This window comes from Ursus americanus, chromosome 20, assembly GCF_024610735.1.
Source record: "Ursus americanus isolate L20-20 chromosome 20, mUrsAme1.1.p, whole genome shotgun sequence".
Lineage (NCBI taxonomy): Eukaryota > Metazoa > Chordata > Mammalia > Carnivora > Ursidae > Ursus > Ursus americanus.
Genome location: NC_142146.1, coordinates 38154400 through 38172030, shown reverse-complemented (window position 1 = coordinate 38172030; position 17631 = coordinate 38154400). Strand labels below are relative to the sequence as shown.

General features: G+C 38.0%; 1 protein-coding gene across 3 annotated transcripts in view; it reads left to right on the top strand.

Moving 5' to 3' along the window:
• The window catches only part of GK5 (glycerol kinase 5), a 78678-nt gene that overhangs the window by 23166 nt on the left and 37881 nt on the right, over positions 1-17631 (top strand). For 2 of the 3 annotated variants that reach the window (XM_045791903.2, XM_087870246.1), the window contains exons 5-9: positions 4881-5012; positions 9284-9359; positions 10134-10195; positions 10277-10350; positions 10554-10614. In XM_045791903.2, the coding sequence (XP_045647859.1) occupies positions 4881-5012; positions 9284-9359; positions 10134-10195; positions 10277-10350; positions 10554-10614 (405 nt within the window). The remainder of the gene's footprint in view (positions 1-4880; positions 5013-9283; positions 9360-10133; positions 10196-10276; positions 10351-10553; positions 10615-17631) is intronic. The other variant, XM_045791904.2, reaches the window with a different exon arrangement.

Below are 17631 nucleotides of genomic sequence, written 5' to 3'. Positions count from 1 at the left end.
TATTGAGATAGATAACTAGCTGACTGCCGCAAGCTTTTAACCCGATGCCTACCACATAGTGGTCGCATGTGACAGTGGTGATGATCGTGACAGTGACAGCAGTGGCAGTATTAAGTGTGGGATTACTGAGTCAGAGGGTAAGACAGTTTTCCAAACGTGGCCAAACCTGCAATATGTGGTGTTATAATCAATATTGCGCATTGCATATTGCAATATTACATGTTCTAATGCCACACAGCTAAATGCCTCCTCGGCTAGGGCGCCCGTACGAGATGGTGCTTCAGGGGTATCTGGAGCATTGGTTTTACTCAATAACTATTTGGAGACATTAATTTTATGTGAAAACAAACATGAAGATGTTATGAAATATGATAGCAATGCATGAGTGAAAGAAACACTTTTGCCATAAACCTACTTTGGTTTTTCTTTTGTTAGTTTAATATATGAAAATGCACCTTGCTTTAATAACTTGTAAGGCTGAGAACCAAGAGGTGCTCTTTACAGGAAAGAGTAATTAAGGAGTTGAATGTAAATATAAGGAAATGTCACAAACTTTGAATGGTATACTTTAAAATTAATACTATTTATAATGTATAGTTCTGTATCTTAATGGATAATTTTAGTTTTTAATAGGTCAATTCATCAAACATTTCTTTTGACAAACATTTCTTTTAACAAACATTTCATTTGTCAGTGAGGTATTTAAAACTTTTATTCCTTTACAAATAAGTTTTGACTTTGGAAACATTTACTTCTGTAGTACAAACCCTAAATCTCAGATGTAAAACTGACGTCAAGCGCAAAACTCAGCCTTAAAGCATGTCGTCTGCTTGATACTGAGCCCATGCGTGATGTAAGCTTTGGCTTCTCTTAGGAGAAAAATGTACGCAGACTCTTGTTGGCATTTAGCCCACACGATTCCAAGGCTTGTCCTGCCACTGAGAGAACCCCACCCTGCACTCATCCTATACTGGATGCGCTTTTTTTTCCTCTTTTTTAAGGACTTTATTTTTAAGTAATCTCAACGTGGGGCTCAAACTTACAACTCCAAGATCGAGAGTTGCATGCTCTACCGACTGAGCCAGCCACGCACCCGTATCCTGGATGCTATGGTTAATTGATTGAGGCTAATGGAAATGTTGAGGGTGTAGGTGCCAGAGATGGCACCGAATTTCATGTGTTCAGCCAATGCTAGCTCCAAGCAAAATGGTGAAGTAATTGATGTGTGTTGGCAGTCTCCTGGCACCATTGTTTTCCTCCAGTTCTTCCAGCACCCATGCTTCCTCTCACTGTTATTCTGATTCTTGCTTATGGCTGCTAAGGCTTCTCTTTGCTTCAGCACAAAATCCCAGCTCGTTACCATGGGTTGGCCCTGTCTACAGCTCTGACCACTTCCCAGACCTTCCTCCCTGAAGCTGCTAAGGCTTCAGCTCCAGCTTTGCGAGCCCGCTTTTGTTCTTACAGCACTGAAGCTGCCTCTTACCTTAAGGACTTCGTACCCTCAAGGGGCTCTGTGTGCCATCATGACTGGATGCTTCTCACCTTTCTGGGCCCAGCTCACATGCCATCTCCTCTGTGTGAGCCCTTTCCTGCCATCCCGTTTATAGAGTAGCAAGTCCCCACCCCCTAGTCCAGTCTCTATCATACTGTCCTTTATTTCTTTCACGGCACTTAGCACATTTCAAAGATTTTGAGACATGCATTTTTTCTATTGAAATTTTAATTGAGATAATTATAGATTCACATGCAGTTGTAAGAAATAATACAGGGATCCCCTATAGGCTTTGCAGTTTCTCTCAATGGTAACATTTTACAAAACTATACTGTAGTGTCACAACCAGGATATTGACATTAATACAATCTATAGATCTTACTCAGATTTCCTCAGTTTTACTTGTACTCATGTGTGTGTGTGTGTGTGTGTGTGTTATAATTTCTGTACAGTTTTTTTCCTGTGTTCATGTATCCACCACCAGAATCAAGATGTTGAGCAGTACCATCATGACAAGGGTCCCTCATGTTACTCTTTCATAACCACATCCTCTCTCTCTTATGCACTTCCCCACCCTCTTCCTATCCCTCACTTCTTGCAACCACTAATCTGTCCTCCGTTAAAATTTTTTTCTCACTTCAAAAATATTATATACATAGAGTGATGCAGTATAAAGCATTTGGGGTTTGCTTTTTTCACTTAGTGTAATTTCCTGGAGAATCCAAGTTGTATGTGTATCAACAGCTTGTTTCTTTTTATTGCTGAATTATATTCAGTGGTACAGATACACCACCTGTTTAAGGACATCTGTGCAAATTCCAGTTTTTGGCTATTACAAGTGGAGCTGTTTTGAACATTTGTGTACAGAATTTTATGTGAACATAAGTTTTCATTTCTCTAGATAATACCCCAAGTGTGTAATTAATTGCTAGGTCACAGGGTAATTGCATGTTTTGTTTTTTAAGAAACTTCAGACTTTTTCCCAGAGTAGCTGCATTATTTACTTTCTCACCAGCATTGTATGAGTTATAAGGCATACATTTTTATTCCAATTTGAAAAGGCTGATTTTTAAGCAGGGTGGGGTTATTTTTGTTTATTTGGTTAGTTTTTTTTAGGATGATTTTTTTTTTAAAAGGAATTTATTTTTAGGTATCTCTCCACCCAATGTGGGGCTTGAACTGACAACCCCAAGATCAAGCTCTACTGACTGAACCAGCCAGGCACCCCAAGCAGGATGTATTTTTAACCATTAATTTTTAAAAATCATTTTAACCATCACTTATATCTTAGCATTATATTGTAATTTAAATAGGATTTTTTTTTCTTTTCTTGGTGGTACATTGAATGTCTTCTTAGATTATCTCACTAATTGATTTGATTACTTGTCTGTCTCTTCCCACTAGAATGTAAATTTCAAGGAAGGAGAAATTCTGCCTATATTGTTCATTCTGCCTGTATTGTTCAGGCTTTCTCAAGGCCTAACACAGTCCTTGGTACATAGAAGGTACTCAATAAATATTTGTTAAATGTAAAAACAAAATATTAATTGTTCATATGTTGATTAAAAGTGCAGGTGTAAGAAGTTTCCATACTTTTTTATGCCCCCCCCCCCGGTTATCTGCATTTTAATGGAAGATCCCTGAAGGATATTAAATGTAATTTTTTTAAGAGAGGAAAGTATAATGTTCTTAGGGAGGAAGAACCTCTTTCAGTTTGGAGCATTCCTTAAAATATAACATATCAGAAGAAGGATTATGGATGGTCATTTCAAATACTTTCAGAAACTCTTTATCTTTTAATAAGTAGTACAAATAGAAACACAGAAGGTTTGATCACTGAATAAGGTTTGATCACTGATCACTGAAAAGGAAGTTAAAAGGGTACAAACTTTCAGTTATAAGATGAATAAAGTCTGAGGATCTAATGTATAACATGATGACCATAGTTGATAACACTGTACTATATAACTGAAATTTGCTAAGAGAACTTAAATGCTCTCACCAAAATGAAAAGGGAAAAAAAAAATTAAAATGGGGCTCACTGTTCCAAAAAAAGGGGATGAGACTGATATGTAGAGAGAATTGAGTCTATACTTTCTTGATTGTTGCATTTATTACTTTAGTAAATAAACCAAAATCTTTAAATATATACATATATATATACACATATATATATTAAATTTTTTTTAGGGAGAGAGATTATGTGGATGTGAATGGGGAGGGAGGGCCAGAGGGAGAGGAAGAGAAAGAGTCTTAAGCAGGCTTCACACCCAGCATAGAGCCCGATGCAGAGCTCAGTCTCATGACCCTGCGATCATGACCTGAGCCGAAGTCAAGAGTTGGATGCTTATATACGCAACTAATGAATCATCAAACTTTACATCGGAACCGGGGATGTACTGTATGGTGACTAACATAATATGATAAAAAATCATTAAAAAAAAAAAAAAGAGTTGGATGCTTAAACAACTGAGCCACCCAGGAGCCCCTTTAAATATATTTTTTAGGGGAGGGGTGGCAATAACAGAGGAAAAAAATGCAAGAAGTGGGCAAATTCTCTGTAAGTGAATATTTTGTGAAACATCAGTTTCAGAAGTTGAATTGTCCATCTGCATTCTTGTGGTAGGTGGCAGGATAAAATTTTTGTTCTTTTATTTATTTTTTTTACTATGTCTGACAAACCTTAAAACTCAAAGCTGGTTTTCAATGAAAGACCTTTTCTTTTTAATTAAAGGATTTGCTTACTAAGAAGTAAATTTTGAACAATGTATATTCAGCTTTGATTTAGATAAGTATAGATAGTATTAAATCATAACATCCCAAATTTTAGATACTTAATGTGTAGGGGAGTTTCCCTTATGGTTTAATACTAACTTCATTAAGAATATATTTCTTTTTTTTTTTTAAGATTTTATTTATTTATTTGACACAGAGACAGCCAGTCAGATAGGGAACACAAGCAGGGGGAGTGGGAGAGGAAGAAACAGGCTTCCAGCAGAGGAGCCTGATGTGGGGCTCGATCCCAGAACGCTGGGATCACGCCCTGAGCCGAAGGCAGACGCTTAAGGACTGCGCTACCTAGGCGCCCCTAAAAATATATTTCTAACCAAAATATAGCCTTCTTCCTTGACTCTCTCTCTTTTATTTTAAAAGACTTTATCTTGAGCTTCTTGTGTTTGCTAAAGGAGGTCATAGTAGATGTGTTACATTTCATATGTTAGAATACAAATTATCCACTTAGGCTTTATTTCTTTTCTAAAGCGTTAAAAACACTATAAGTAGTTGAGTGGTTCATTTGTTATTGGGTTTGTTTTCATGTGTGTAGAATTAATATGGAAATATCAAACACCATTAAATGCATTTTCCTAAAATATCTTTTTTTTAATAGCTAGTACAGAGTTCCTGCCGAGTGCTGCACTTTTTCACTAGAAATAAACGACTTTTAGCATTCAGTTTGTTCAGTTTCACAAACCAGCATGTTTCTTTGAGATTGGCCTGGATTTTACAGAACCTGGTTGAGGTAAGGAAAGATTGTGTGTGTGTGTGTGTGTGTGTGTGTGTGTGTGTGTGTGTGTGTGTGTAAACTACAGGGAAGAAAAAGGTAAAAGAATGAAGACAGCAATTTGATTATTTGAGGAAAAATTAAGTGTCCACTACATATTGGGATGGAATACAGAAATCTCAACTTTTAGACCTTTTTATTGTAAGTCGTAACACATATGGAGAACTGAACAAAACAAAAATGTACCACTCAGTGATCGTGGAGCAAACATCTGTGTAACACTCCTTGAATCGAGAAGTAGAACATTGTGATATTGTGTATCACATTTTCTTTCCACTTTTACTTTTTTACTTATGTGGTTTTTTTTCCTCAACACTATAGTTTAGTTTTACCTGAATTTTTTTGAATTTTGTATAAATGTGTCAATTAATTTTCTTATATTTTCATTATTATTTAGTGTTCGGTATATGATTTTATCATTATCCATTTATCCATTCTGTTTATGTGCATTTGAATTATTTCTAATTTGGGGCTATTATGAATAATGCTGTCTTTTGGGGTACATATAAAGGTACTTCTACTGTATCTATATATGGGAATGGAGGGCATGAATGTGTATCTTCACTTTTTGTGGATAATGTCAAAAAATTTCCCACAGTTTTTGATAATTTACATACCCACCATCAGTCAATGAGAGGACTTCATATTTCATGTACCATCATAATTGGTATTATCAGGTTTTTAAAAAAATTTTACCCATTTTGGTAGTTAAATAGTGATCTCTCATTGTGATTTTATTTTTTTTAAGATATTTTATTTATTTGAGAGAGAGAGAGAGAGAGCATGAGGAGGGGAAGGTCAGAGGGGAAAAGCAGACTCCCTGCTGAGCAGGGAGCCTGATGCACCAAAGGCAGTTCCTTAACCAACTGAGCCACCCAGGTGCCCCTCATTGTCATTTTAGGTTGGATAATAAAAACAGAAGATTCAGCTATATGCTGTCTACAGGCAAAACACTTAATTCGTTTTTAAAGATTTTATTTATTTGAGAGAGAGAAAGCACGAGAGGGGGGAGAGGGAGAAGCAGTCTCCCTGCTGAGCAGGGACCCTGATGTGATGAGGGGCTCAATCCCAGGACCCTGACCTGGGTCAAAGGCAGACGTTTAACTGACTGAGCCACCCATGTGCCCCCAGAATATACATTCTTAAGCGCACATGGAACCTTCTCCAGGATATATCACATGCTACACCGTAATATAAGCCTCAATAAATTTAAAAGGACTGAAATCACACAAAGTATTTCTCTAATAAAAAAAGAATGAAATTAAAAATAGTTAACAGAAAGGTGGGGTTCCTGACTGGCTCAGTCAGTAGAGCATATAACTCTCAGGGTTGTGAGTTTAAGCCCCACATTGGGTGTAGAGATTACTTAAAAATAAAATCCTTAAAAGTAAAAAAAAAAAAAAAAGAAGAAGAAAGAATTAGCAGAAAGAAATTTGGGAAGTTCAAAAATATATGGAAATCAAACTGTACTTTTAAATAACCAGTGGGTAGAAGAAATCCTAAGAGAAATTAGAAACTACTTAGAGATGAATGGAAAAGAAAACACAATATACCAAATCATGTGTTGCAACAAGATCAGTGTTTAGATAGAAATTTATAGCCAGACTATATTACATATAGATATCATATTAACAAAACAGCTAACATTCTAACTTAAGACACTGGTTAAAGGTAGCAAACTGAACACACAGTAGCAGAAAGGAAGAAATGTAAAGATTAGTGTGAAAATTAATGAAATAGGGAATAGAAAAAACAGTTGAAAAAGTGAACAAAACAATGGTTTTTCCATGTCTTTTTGTGGCTTGGTAATGTATTTCTTTTTATCACTGATTAGTATTTCATTGTCCAGAAGTGTTTCAGTTTGTTTATCTAGTCACTTGTTGGAGGACATATTGTTGCTTCTAATTTTTGGCACTTACAAATAAAGTTGCTATAAACATTTGTGTACAGGTTTTTGTATGAACGTAAATTTCATCTCTTTTGGGGAAATACCTAGGTGTGCAGTTGCTGAATCAGATGATAAGACTATGGTTAGCTTTGTAAGAAAATGCCAGACTATCTTCCAAAGTGACTATACCATTTTACATTCCTACCAACAATGAATGAAAGTTCCAGTTACTTCACATCCTTGCTAATGTTTGATATCAGGGTTTTAGATTTTAGCCATTCTAATAGGTGTGAAGTAGTATCTCATTGATTTAATTTGTAATTCCCTAACATAACAATATGATGTAGAAATATGACTTTTCTTTCCATTTCTTTTTAAGCAATGACAAGGACTTCTAGGATATAGTCCATGACTATTAATTCTAAGATCTATAGCCTCATGGACTCTGTCTTTCTCTCTCTCTTTTTTTTCTATGTTCTCTTGTTTCCTCAGATGCCTGATTATTTGATTTCTTTTAAATTTAAACTACTTTATGGATGTATGATTAACATAAAAAAAGCTGAACATATTTAATATACACAACTTGATGAGTTCAGTGATCTTGGTTACTTATTTGTATGCATGTGTATGTATATCACCTAGACATTGTGTTTGCAAAATTGTGCGTAGAAGTTATGAGAGGCTTACCATAGCAGTATCTTGCTTTGGATAGGATTTGTGTTTGCTTCTTCAGTTCTTTTAGGTACCAGGATTACCTCAATCCAATTTAATGATTGAGGTGTTTCAAAACTGAGTTGTATTTCCTATGAGAGCCTGTCTTTCTAGTTTACCCTTACTTATAGGGTAGGGCCATTTGGAGTCTTAACCCAAAGCAAGGAGGATTGACCTTGATCCTTCTACCCTGGGAAACCCTAATACTCTACGTCTTTGGAGCCTCATATGGACCTACTACCTGTCAGAGGACCTGGGCCTCAAATGTTTGTTGAATGAACAGACGAATTTACTACTTGTCAAGCATCGTTGCTGCTTACTGAAATACAGATTAATCTTTCTCTAATCTGAACAAATTTTAGAATCACAATTTCTAAATTTAAAAAGAATTTGAAATAAAGTAATACTACTTTAAGCACTCCATACTTAAGTGGTATAAAACTTGAATAGAATCTTCAAATATTTGTTATAAATAATGTACAAATGACTTCTTTTTTGGAGCTTATGTCATGTGTTTTCATTTTATTGATCCTTTCTACTGTTGAAATATAATTCATCCTGAAATGTATTCATTTGCTATTCTTTTTATCTCATTTATTTAGGAGACATGTTTTAAGCATCTGCTATAGGCCAGGAACCCTCCTAGGTATTGGACTTAAAAATTTAATTCCTGCGTTAAAGGAACTTAGGGTCTAACAGGGAAGTAATGATGTGAGATAAGGGCTGTGTGGAAGATTTCTGTAGAGTGCTGGCTTGGGCAAAGCCAGGAACTGCTAGTCTTGAAGGACAAGTAAGAGTTGGAGAGGTGGTGAAGTTTGATGTAGGGCATTGTTTTCACTATGTTAGTAATCCTCAGGGCGCCTGGCTGGCTCGGTTGGTAGAGCATGCGACTCTTAATCTCGGGTCTTGAGTTTGCGCCCCGTGTTGGGTGTAGAGCCTATTTAAAAAAATAATGATAACTCAACAGTCATTTCACTGTCTCTATTAGCTAGTTTAAAGAGGTTGTGATACTTTTGTTTCCTTTGGCATGCTTTATGCTAAGGATTAGCAAACTTTTTCTGTAACGTGCCAGATAGTCATAATTTAGACTTGGAAGGCCATAAGGTTTCTGTCACAACTACTGTGCCATTGTAGTTTGAAAACAGCCATAAATTACACAGAAACAGATGAGCATGGCTATGTTCCAGTAAAATTTTATCTATGGACCTTCAAACTTGAATTTCATATACTTTTCATATGTCACAAAGTGTTCTTTTTTAAAAAACAATTAGAAAATTTAAAAACCATTCTTAACCTGCTATACAGAAATAGTCAGTTGAACTGTGATCATAGTATACCATCCCCTGTTTTAGACTTTGTTTATCTAGACATATTTATATGTCTAAACTAAAAATATGTATATTTACTTTGTTTGTTCATCACAAAAGTAACACGTTTCTTGTAAATTAGAGCCTTTTATACCCTGTAGTAATTGCTTAGAACTGTTTGGGGTATATTTTAAAAATAGGTTTTTTTATATACATATTCATTCTTATCAAAAAATGGGATTATATTGTATTTACTGATCGGCACTTAATTATGCACTGCATAATTTAGGCTTTTTGAGTCAGCTTTGTGATGTGTTTTCTAGGTGCAAAAGGCAGTTGAAGAAGATAATTGCTGCTTTGGGACTATTGACACCTGGTTGTTACATAAGCTCACAAAAGGTAAAGATGATCTGACAAATCTACACAAGTAACTGAAATTTGACTGATAGAAATGATTCACCTACAAAAAGTGGAAGTTACTTTTTTTCCCTTCCCTTTTGCCTTCCCAAACCTACTGCTCCTTGATATCCTAGTAACTACATGTTACAGTAAAGCTAGATAAATTTTAGATTTGTAAGAGGAGGGTGATTTTTAAATTGTAGCTGAGACCTCAAACAGAAGACGGAGCAACAGTCTTAATTTCAAAAGTGGTAAGACTCAGGTTTGGTCACAAAGTTGCCACTTCGCAGCTGGGTAACAACTATAGGCAATCATATTGCATCTTTGAACCCCTTTCCTTATCCTTAAACTGGGGCTCAGAGCGCCTGGGTGGCAGTCGGTTAAGCTCTGACTCTTGGTTTTGGCTCAGGTCATGATCTTAGGGTCATGAGATTGAACCCTGCGGTCAGTCTCTACGCTCCGTGGGGAGTCAGCTTGAGATTCTTTCCCTCTGTTCCTGCCCCAACTCAAGTGCTCTCTCTTTCTTTCAAGTAAATAAATCTTTAAAAGAAATAACAAAATAAACTGGGGATCATGATGTGACAATGTATATGAAAGTGCTTTTGTAAACTATAAAAGTTCTAAAAGATTAAGTGGGAAATTGCTTTGGAGACTTTGCACTGTAAATATACATTTTGGAATGAATTTGAGGCCAGACAAAGGTCTAGATTATAAACTAGGGGTAGTTGTTGATTGATACTGCTTGATAAAATATTATTTTCAATGCAAATTTAGGTTCCGAATTTGCCACGGATTTTTCAAATGCTAGTACAACTGGACTATTTGACCCTTTTAAGGTAAAGGTTTTTTTTTTCCTTTTGAATCAATAATTTTTATGTAATTTAGCTTGGATTCTGATGACATATTTTTATGCTCAGATGCGTTGGAGCAGGCTCCTTACTTCCCTGCTTTCGATACCACTGTCTATCCTGCCTCCTGTGAGGGATACGAGGTAATAATGAACATCAGCTATAGAAACCAGCAAAATTGTCCCTGAATTCATTTTGCCTTAGTGGGGAAAGCATTTTATTATTTGTTTGAGATGCTTGTATGTTCATTATATAACTTTTTGGTCTATGTGAAAATCAATATGCTGAATTTTAGAAATAATATTTCTAGAACTATGACTGACTTTTTAATCAATTTTATTTGAAGCCACAATTTTGGATCAGCGGATGAAGAGATATTTGGTGTGCCTATACCAATAGTGGCCTTGGTAAGTAGAAAACTTGAGGGTTCCTCCATGCACAGTATAAACTAAATAATATATATGAATAGTGGGGATTAGATTTAAGAGACATTAGAGGTCCTTGCAGAATGAAATTAAAGTATTTTTTTCTTTGTAAGTTAACGTGCCCTGGATATAATCAGGAGTATTTTCTGTAATCTGGAAAGGGGATCCCTGGGCCAGTCTTCTGACATGAAAGCACTTTCTAATCTTTTTTGATTTCCATAGATACTGTTTTTCAGAAAACTGTTAATTTTTTTTTACATGTTGTATTCTGAGTAGTGTGTGGTTTATATTTGATACTCTGAGACAAAAAACAGGGATAGGGCCATTGCTTAGTTGTATTTGATACAGTGTAACCAAACAGCTGCAAGGCAATTTAAAGTAAATAAAATGTTGTATTTATATTTATAAAATCCTTAGCTAGCATATAACAGTAGAGAAACTGTGGAAGAGTGAAAAATTAGCTGTTTCAGGTTTTTGAGGTTCTTTCTTGATTGTACTCTTTCTGTCTGGATGAAAGATCTAAACCTTAGAGAATGTCAAGGATTTGCCACCTGGTTGAGGGGCTTTATGGGAACGCCGACCTTGACTTTGATTTTCTGTAGTAGCTTACACAGGAACTCTAGACCATCTTTCCCTAGATGGATGATGGCCACAGTAGGTGGAGGGATTGGGTGAGAGAAGGGGAATTTAATTCCCAAGGTACAAATTCCTGGTCATTTAGAGAGTATCAATCATATGCAACTTGAGCTCAAGTTCAGATACAGGTGTGGCTGGAACAATCGAAGTTTAATGACAAAGTGTTCTTTAGATGAGTTTTGGTCCTTAAGATATTGCTATACGTTGTTAAAAAGAAAGGTGCCTGGCTGCTCAGTCGGTGGAGCATGCAACTCTTGATCTTGGGATTGTTTAAGTTTGAGCCTCACGTTGGGTGTTGAGATTACTTAAAAATAAAATCTTTTAAAAAAGGAAAAGAAAACAACAGGCCTAAAACGGCAGCCTGAGTTAGTAAATCAAGACTTAATACCTACCCTAACTGCAATTTCAACCCCCCAGAAATGTAACCCTTTACCAGTCAACGTGGGAATTTTCCATCGGCACTAGGAAATTTTCTAATAGTGCCCTTCCTTTCTCCTTAGGAGGGCAACCTTACCCAAACAATGCATTTTTTTTGGCTAATAATTTCCTTTTTTCCATTCCCTCTTTACCTTTAAAAATCTTTCCTTTTCTGGGGCACCTGGGTGGTTTGGTCAGTTAAGTGACCAACTCTTGATCTCAGGGTCATGAGTTCAAGCCCCACATTGGGCTCCGGGGAGGGGTGGTGGTGGAGCTACTTAAAAAAAAAAAATCTTTCCTTTTCTGTAGCTCTTTGGAGCCTCCTGTACTTGATAGATGGGATGCTGCCCGATTCATGAATTGATTAATAAAACCAATTAGATCTTCATAAAATTTACTCAGTTGGGGCACCTGGGTGGCTCAATTGGTTAAGCATCTGCCTTTGGCTCAGGTCATGATCTCAGGGTCCTGGAATTGAGTCCTGTGTTGGGCTCCCTGCTTAGCAGGGAGCCTGCTTCTCCCTCTCCCTCTGCCTCTCCCCCTGCTTGTGCTCTCTCTCTCTGTCATTCTCTTTAAAATAAATAAATAAAATCTTTAAAAAAAAGAGAGAGAGAGAAGAGAAGAAAATTTACTTGGTTGAATTTTTGTTATTTAACAGATTTGCTGGCAGGCAGTGACAAGATCCAAAGTGAATTTCCAGCAGCATCTGGGGACAATGAGAAACATGGGCATGGTACCCCATGAACCCTTTAAATTCATGTGTTTCTCGCTGTTCCTGAGGGCTGTGGGCAAGTTCCCTCTTGGTTCTGAGCTCCGCTCTTGTTCATTCAAGCTCCCCCAATCTAATTGGCTTTCCTTTAGAGCCTGAGCTGCCAGATGGTTATGCCCCGAGCTGGCGGTTCTGCCTGGAGTCCAACTGAGCTGGGAAAAGTGTCTGCCCACAGCCAAATCCCTAGCCTTTCAGACCACAATTCCCCTGGAATTGCTGGAAAACCCCAGCAAGGTTCCACAAGAATTGTTTGTGGTGAGCACAGGGCCTTCTCTTGGCCGGGATGCAGTAACATCTCTTGTTGTTGCTTATACATTAAGGTGCACATATTTGTCTTGTTTTGTGTAGATAAAGGCTATCGCTAACAGGGATCTCAGAGACCAAAAAACTGGAAAAATTGGTGGGCACAGAGTGAGCATTTGAAGGCTATTAGAGCTCTTGCCACTTCAAGAAAATAGAGTAAGTTGATCACAGAATGGGTTAGATTGATACAAGTTCGCCCACCAACCTCAGGAAAACCTCTGTACAATGAGGTACTCTGTAAAACATGCAAGATCCCCAATCCAGTGGCCCAACCCTATTAGGTATTAGTTCGGCTCTGAGAACTCCAAAGCCTTAGCTAATGGAATCCTTAAATTCTACAGAGTCAAGCGTACTACCTTCCAGCACAGCTGCTTATTTTATCTAAGAACTATAGCCCTAGAAGTTGTAGATATCTCGCAAAAATGGCAGAATCTTACTAAGTTTGTTTTGTGTCCTGGGGAACTTGGCTCAGTAACTGTCAGCTTGGTAGTCCCCAAATAAGGCCAGGCAGAAATAATGAGTTGCACCCCATTTGTAGCTAGATATGGCCTGACAGAAATATGGGTTAACTCCATTTGTGCCTAGAATCCTACCAAACTGCTCCAGCCTTCAAGGGAATTACAACCTAGAAATACAGGGGTTCTTATGGGGGCCATTCCAATTAGATAAAATCATTTAACAAGTGCTCTTGAAAGCAAGGATTCCTAAATTAAACAGAATGGGATACCTGTTTTAATTGGCAAGCAGAAGCCTCCAAAAGGTTTCGAAATTCCCACATTGTTTCATTAAAAGTCTCATTGCGAAAGGGTAGTGAAAAATTAAAGAGAGAAGAGGTACACAAAACAGAATGCTGTAAGACTGACGTAATTCCTGCTGCTCCGCTTCACCCTCCTTGGAGTACTCATTCTACTAATCCTCTGTCTAAATTGTGTTTCCACTCTGGAAAGACTACGCAGCTGTAAACGGAATTCACCACATTAATGGTCTTACATATACCCCTGTATTTACCTTCTTAGGAGGACCTCCATACGGGCCCTTCCCAGAGTTGTTGAAATGGAGGGATTTTCTGGTAAAACTCCTACGTTATTCCCTTAAACAGCCAAGGGGGAAAGTCTGATAGATACTAGAGCCTGCAGAGAGGATCCTGGAAAAACTGGCAGAAGCCAGCAAAGGGTGAAAGTTCTTACTGGAATCCGTTCCTTCCAAATCTCCGTCTGTAGTGCCCGGTCTAGAGAGGAAAATAAAATTTCACATTGTCCCTTTCCTTTCCAAATCCAGACCCATTGACTATTGATCCTTTCTCTCCCAGAGATACATATTGCCTTCTGTTTTGTCTAGTTTTGCATAACTGAGTTTGGCTTTCTGCCTGCATGGGGCATGCAGGTTTTGGTTCTTTGGCCCTCATTTGAAGTGACTCTGGATCTTGGGAAGGTCGTATCCTTTGCACCCTCTTTGGGGACCCCTCTTATACCCATGGGGTGTTATTTAGTACCACCAGAAATATTAAAAATTAGAACCATGTCCCCAGGGGAAAAAGAAGCCATAGAGTTGAATAGGTGGATCAATCTATAATGTCATTTAAGTTACAACCCAGTTCTTAGAGGAATTGAAAGCAATTGTCCTTATCTTGCAATCTTCATAAAACCAGAAATATAGCTCTAGAGGCAATTCAAAGTTTACCTATTTCTTCACCAATCCCCAAATTTCCCCTGTTTATCTCAAACGGATTGTAAATTTTTGGCTCTAGGAAACCAGAGTCCTTCTTGGAGGAACTTGCCTTCTCTCCTTGTCCCTTAAAGTTATGCATCTTATCAAGTCTTAGAAATGTAAACATAGCCCACAATCACCAGAGATTGAGAGAAAAAAAGGGAAAGAAGCCTTTTTAAAATACAAACCTCCAAAACAACTCTTTTCCCAAACTCTAGCACTACCTCCTTAAGATTAATCCCAGGGACAAGTACAAATCTTAACAATCTTCTCCACAAATATTAGTACCTGTAGGGTCTTTGTGTGTACCTGTCTATCTGTCTCTCTCTCTCTGTATGTAGTAAATGTGAGATACTTTTCTACCTCTGGATGGTATTGCTAAAATTAATTTGTAAAAGAGCTCTATTTACTTGGTTTGAAGGCAAACACTGATAAGGATTAGACATTCTAAAACTCTCAGAAAGAAACCAGTCCAAATGCTTTCTCAAGTTCACGAAATCTGGGTAAATATTTTATATGAAAGCTACTTTAAGGTTGTTGGCTTAATTAAAGTAGACATGTTTTAGGGTGCCTGGGTGGCGCAGTCGGTTAAGTGACCAACTCTTGGTTTCAGCTCAGGTGATGATCCCAGAGTTGTGGGATCGAGCCCCACATTGGGATCCGTGCTCAGCGTGGAGTCTGCTTGAAATTCTCTCTCCCTCTCCCCCTGCCCCTCCTGCTTGTGGGTGCACTCTCTCTGTGTCTCTCTAAAATAAACAAATCTCTAAAGGATATTAAAGTAGACATGTCTTTAGAGTTATCAGCTTTAAAATTAAAACTATTATCCTGCCTTAGTTCACTTAAAGTCAGATACGGTAATATTATCTCTGTTATAAATTAAAAAAAAAAATAGCTCAGCAGGGGGCACCTGGGTGGCTCAGTCGGTTGGGCATCTGACTCTTGATCTCAGCTCAGGTCATGACCTTGGGGTTGTGAGATCAAGCCCCACGTCGGGCTCTGTACTCTGTGGAATCTCTGACTGAAGATTGGAATGAATAAGTTTTAATATCAAAACTAAGCTGGTGCAAAATTAGAATTTGGTTTTCTCTCTATTTTAAGAGGATGAAGTTTGTTTGGACTTTTCATTGGCTTAAGTCTTTTTGACCTGGAACATACCAAAGATTTGCTAAACTATTTAAGCTTATATGATATGTTAAGTTACATCAGAAGCGTTGTCAAATAAAATGTACTACTAAGCCTTCTTTATGTTGTAAGATTTTGGCACGTGTGCATAAAGTCCATTCTGCTTCTGAAAAAAAAAAAAAAGCCCCTCATCGCCAGACTTTTGCCATCCTGATGTCCTATAACATGGCAACAGTCTGCTGCTGAATCAGAGAAATTAAGGTAGGTAAATAATGGCTGTCAATTAAATGAATAGTTGGGGCTATGGGAAAACTAAGATGGCTGCTTGCTTAGTTCTTCCCAGCTCCCTGGTAAACCCTATTTTTCAGTTTTTACATTCCTTCACTCACCATAGGGCATTCAAGATGACCCAAAATTATGAATAGACATCAGTGGGGAGGCTTTATAATATTGTAAAAATAATCTACCAGCAATTTCTAACTTGTCAGGTCATCCTGGAAAAACCGATTTTGTTCCCAGAGCCTCAGACCTGGACCCTTTGAACACCTGCAGCTGGACTTCATGCCAACTGCTACTTACTATGGGTTACCAGTATGTTCTTGTTATTGTTTGTATGTTTTGTGGATGGGTTGAAGTCTTTCCCTGCCTCAAGACTGTGATGCCCTCTCAGTAGCAAGGAAACTATTAGAAAACATGTTTCCCATTTGGGGCATGCCTTCCACAGTCTCCAGTGATCAAGGCACCCACTTCATTGGGCAAATCGTATGAGCCTTAATGAAACCTTGCAAAACTTCTTGGAATTCTATCAGAAGCTTGTATACTGAGCCCGAAGAATTAGGTATTCTGGAAACATTATCAGAGGAAGATGGCCCTCGAGCCCATTGGAAGAGGAGTCTTACCAAGTGCTCCTGATCACTGTCACTGCTGCAAAACTAGAAGGGATGGAGCCTTGGGGACACATTTCACAGCTCGTGAAGGCTTCACCTCCAACCAGGTGCTCTACAGATGCTGGCGACCTCCAAATCAAACTGATGAGGAAGAGAAGTCGCTGATGTCGGGGTGGAATGCTTCTGCCCAAGATGATGGATCAAGACGTTAAACTTGAACTAAATGTAAAACCCTTTCACCTTCTCCTTTCTTTTACTCTGGCATTAGCCTGGAAAGATAATGCCCCCATCTCTTTCTCCCCAGACCACTGCTTAAGGGGGGTAGTCTTTGGAATTTAGAACAGCCTTCTAGTTCAGGCTAAGAGAAAATCTGACTGAGCCCTTAACTTTTCACGAGCAAAATAAGACATCTCATTGGGCGACTCGCCTGAAGTTACATTGTTGAGTTAGAAAGGACCTGCTGGGAGCCCTTCGTGATTCAGGAATTCACTCCTCTTGGCAGGTCCCTACTTCCCTCGTTAGGGATAAATGTAAATGAGCCTATGATTAGGAAATTCTCCTCAATTCTTGAAATTACTGCAGAATGTGCTGCTAAAGGAACAGAGGCCCAACAACCATCCTTAGACTTTTTAGCCAAAGCTGTTCTTGATAGTAGGATAGCCCTCGATTATCTTTTAGCCGAGCAAGGAAGAATCTCTGCTGTGGCCAACACCACCTGCTTTATCTGGATTAACATTTCTCAGGAAGCTGAAACTCATATAAGGTCACTGAGCAAGCTGCTTGGCTTAAGAGAGTAACTTCTTCAGTGGGATCTTTCTTTGATTTATTTGATTTTAATTGTTTTGGGTCTTGGGGACCATGGCTTTGAAGTACACTCCAAATACTCAGAATTATCCTGCTTATAGTTATAATAATCTCCCTGGTACATTGTATTCTCTCAAAAGCTTTAAATGCATGTTAACTGCCAAGCACCAAGCAAGTGATCTCCCTAAGACGGGAACATCAGAAAAGGAATGAAGAGGACAACTGACTTAAAAATTGTGAACCTGAAGTTGTAACCTGTGAATATCGCAGAAATTAAGCAAAGAAACATCATGGTCTGTGGATACCACACAGAGGATTGATAACAGCTGTGAGAACTCTGGAGTGGTGGTGGCG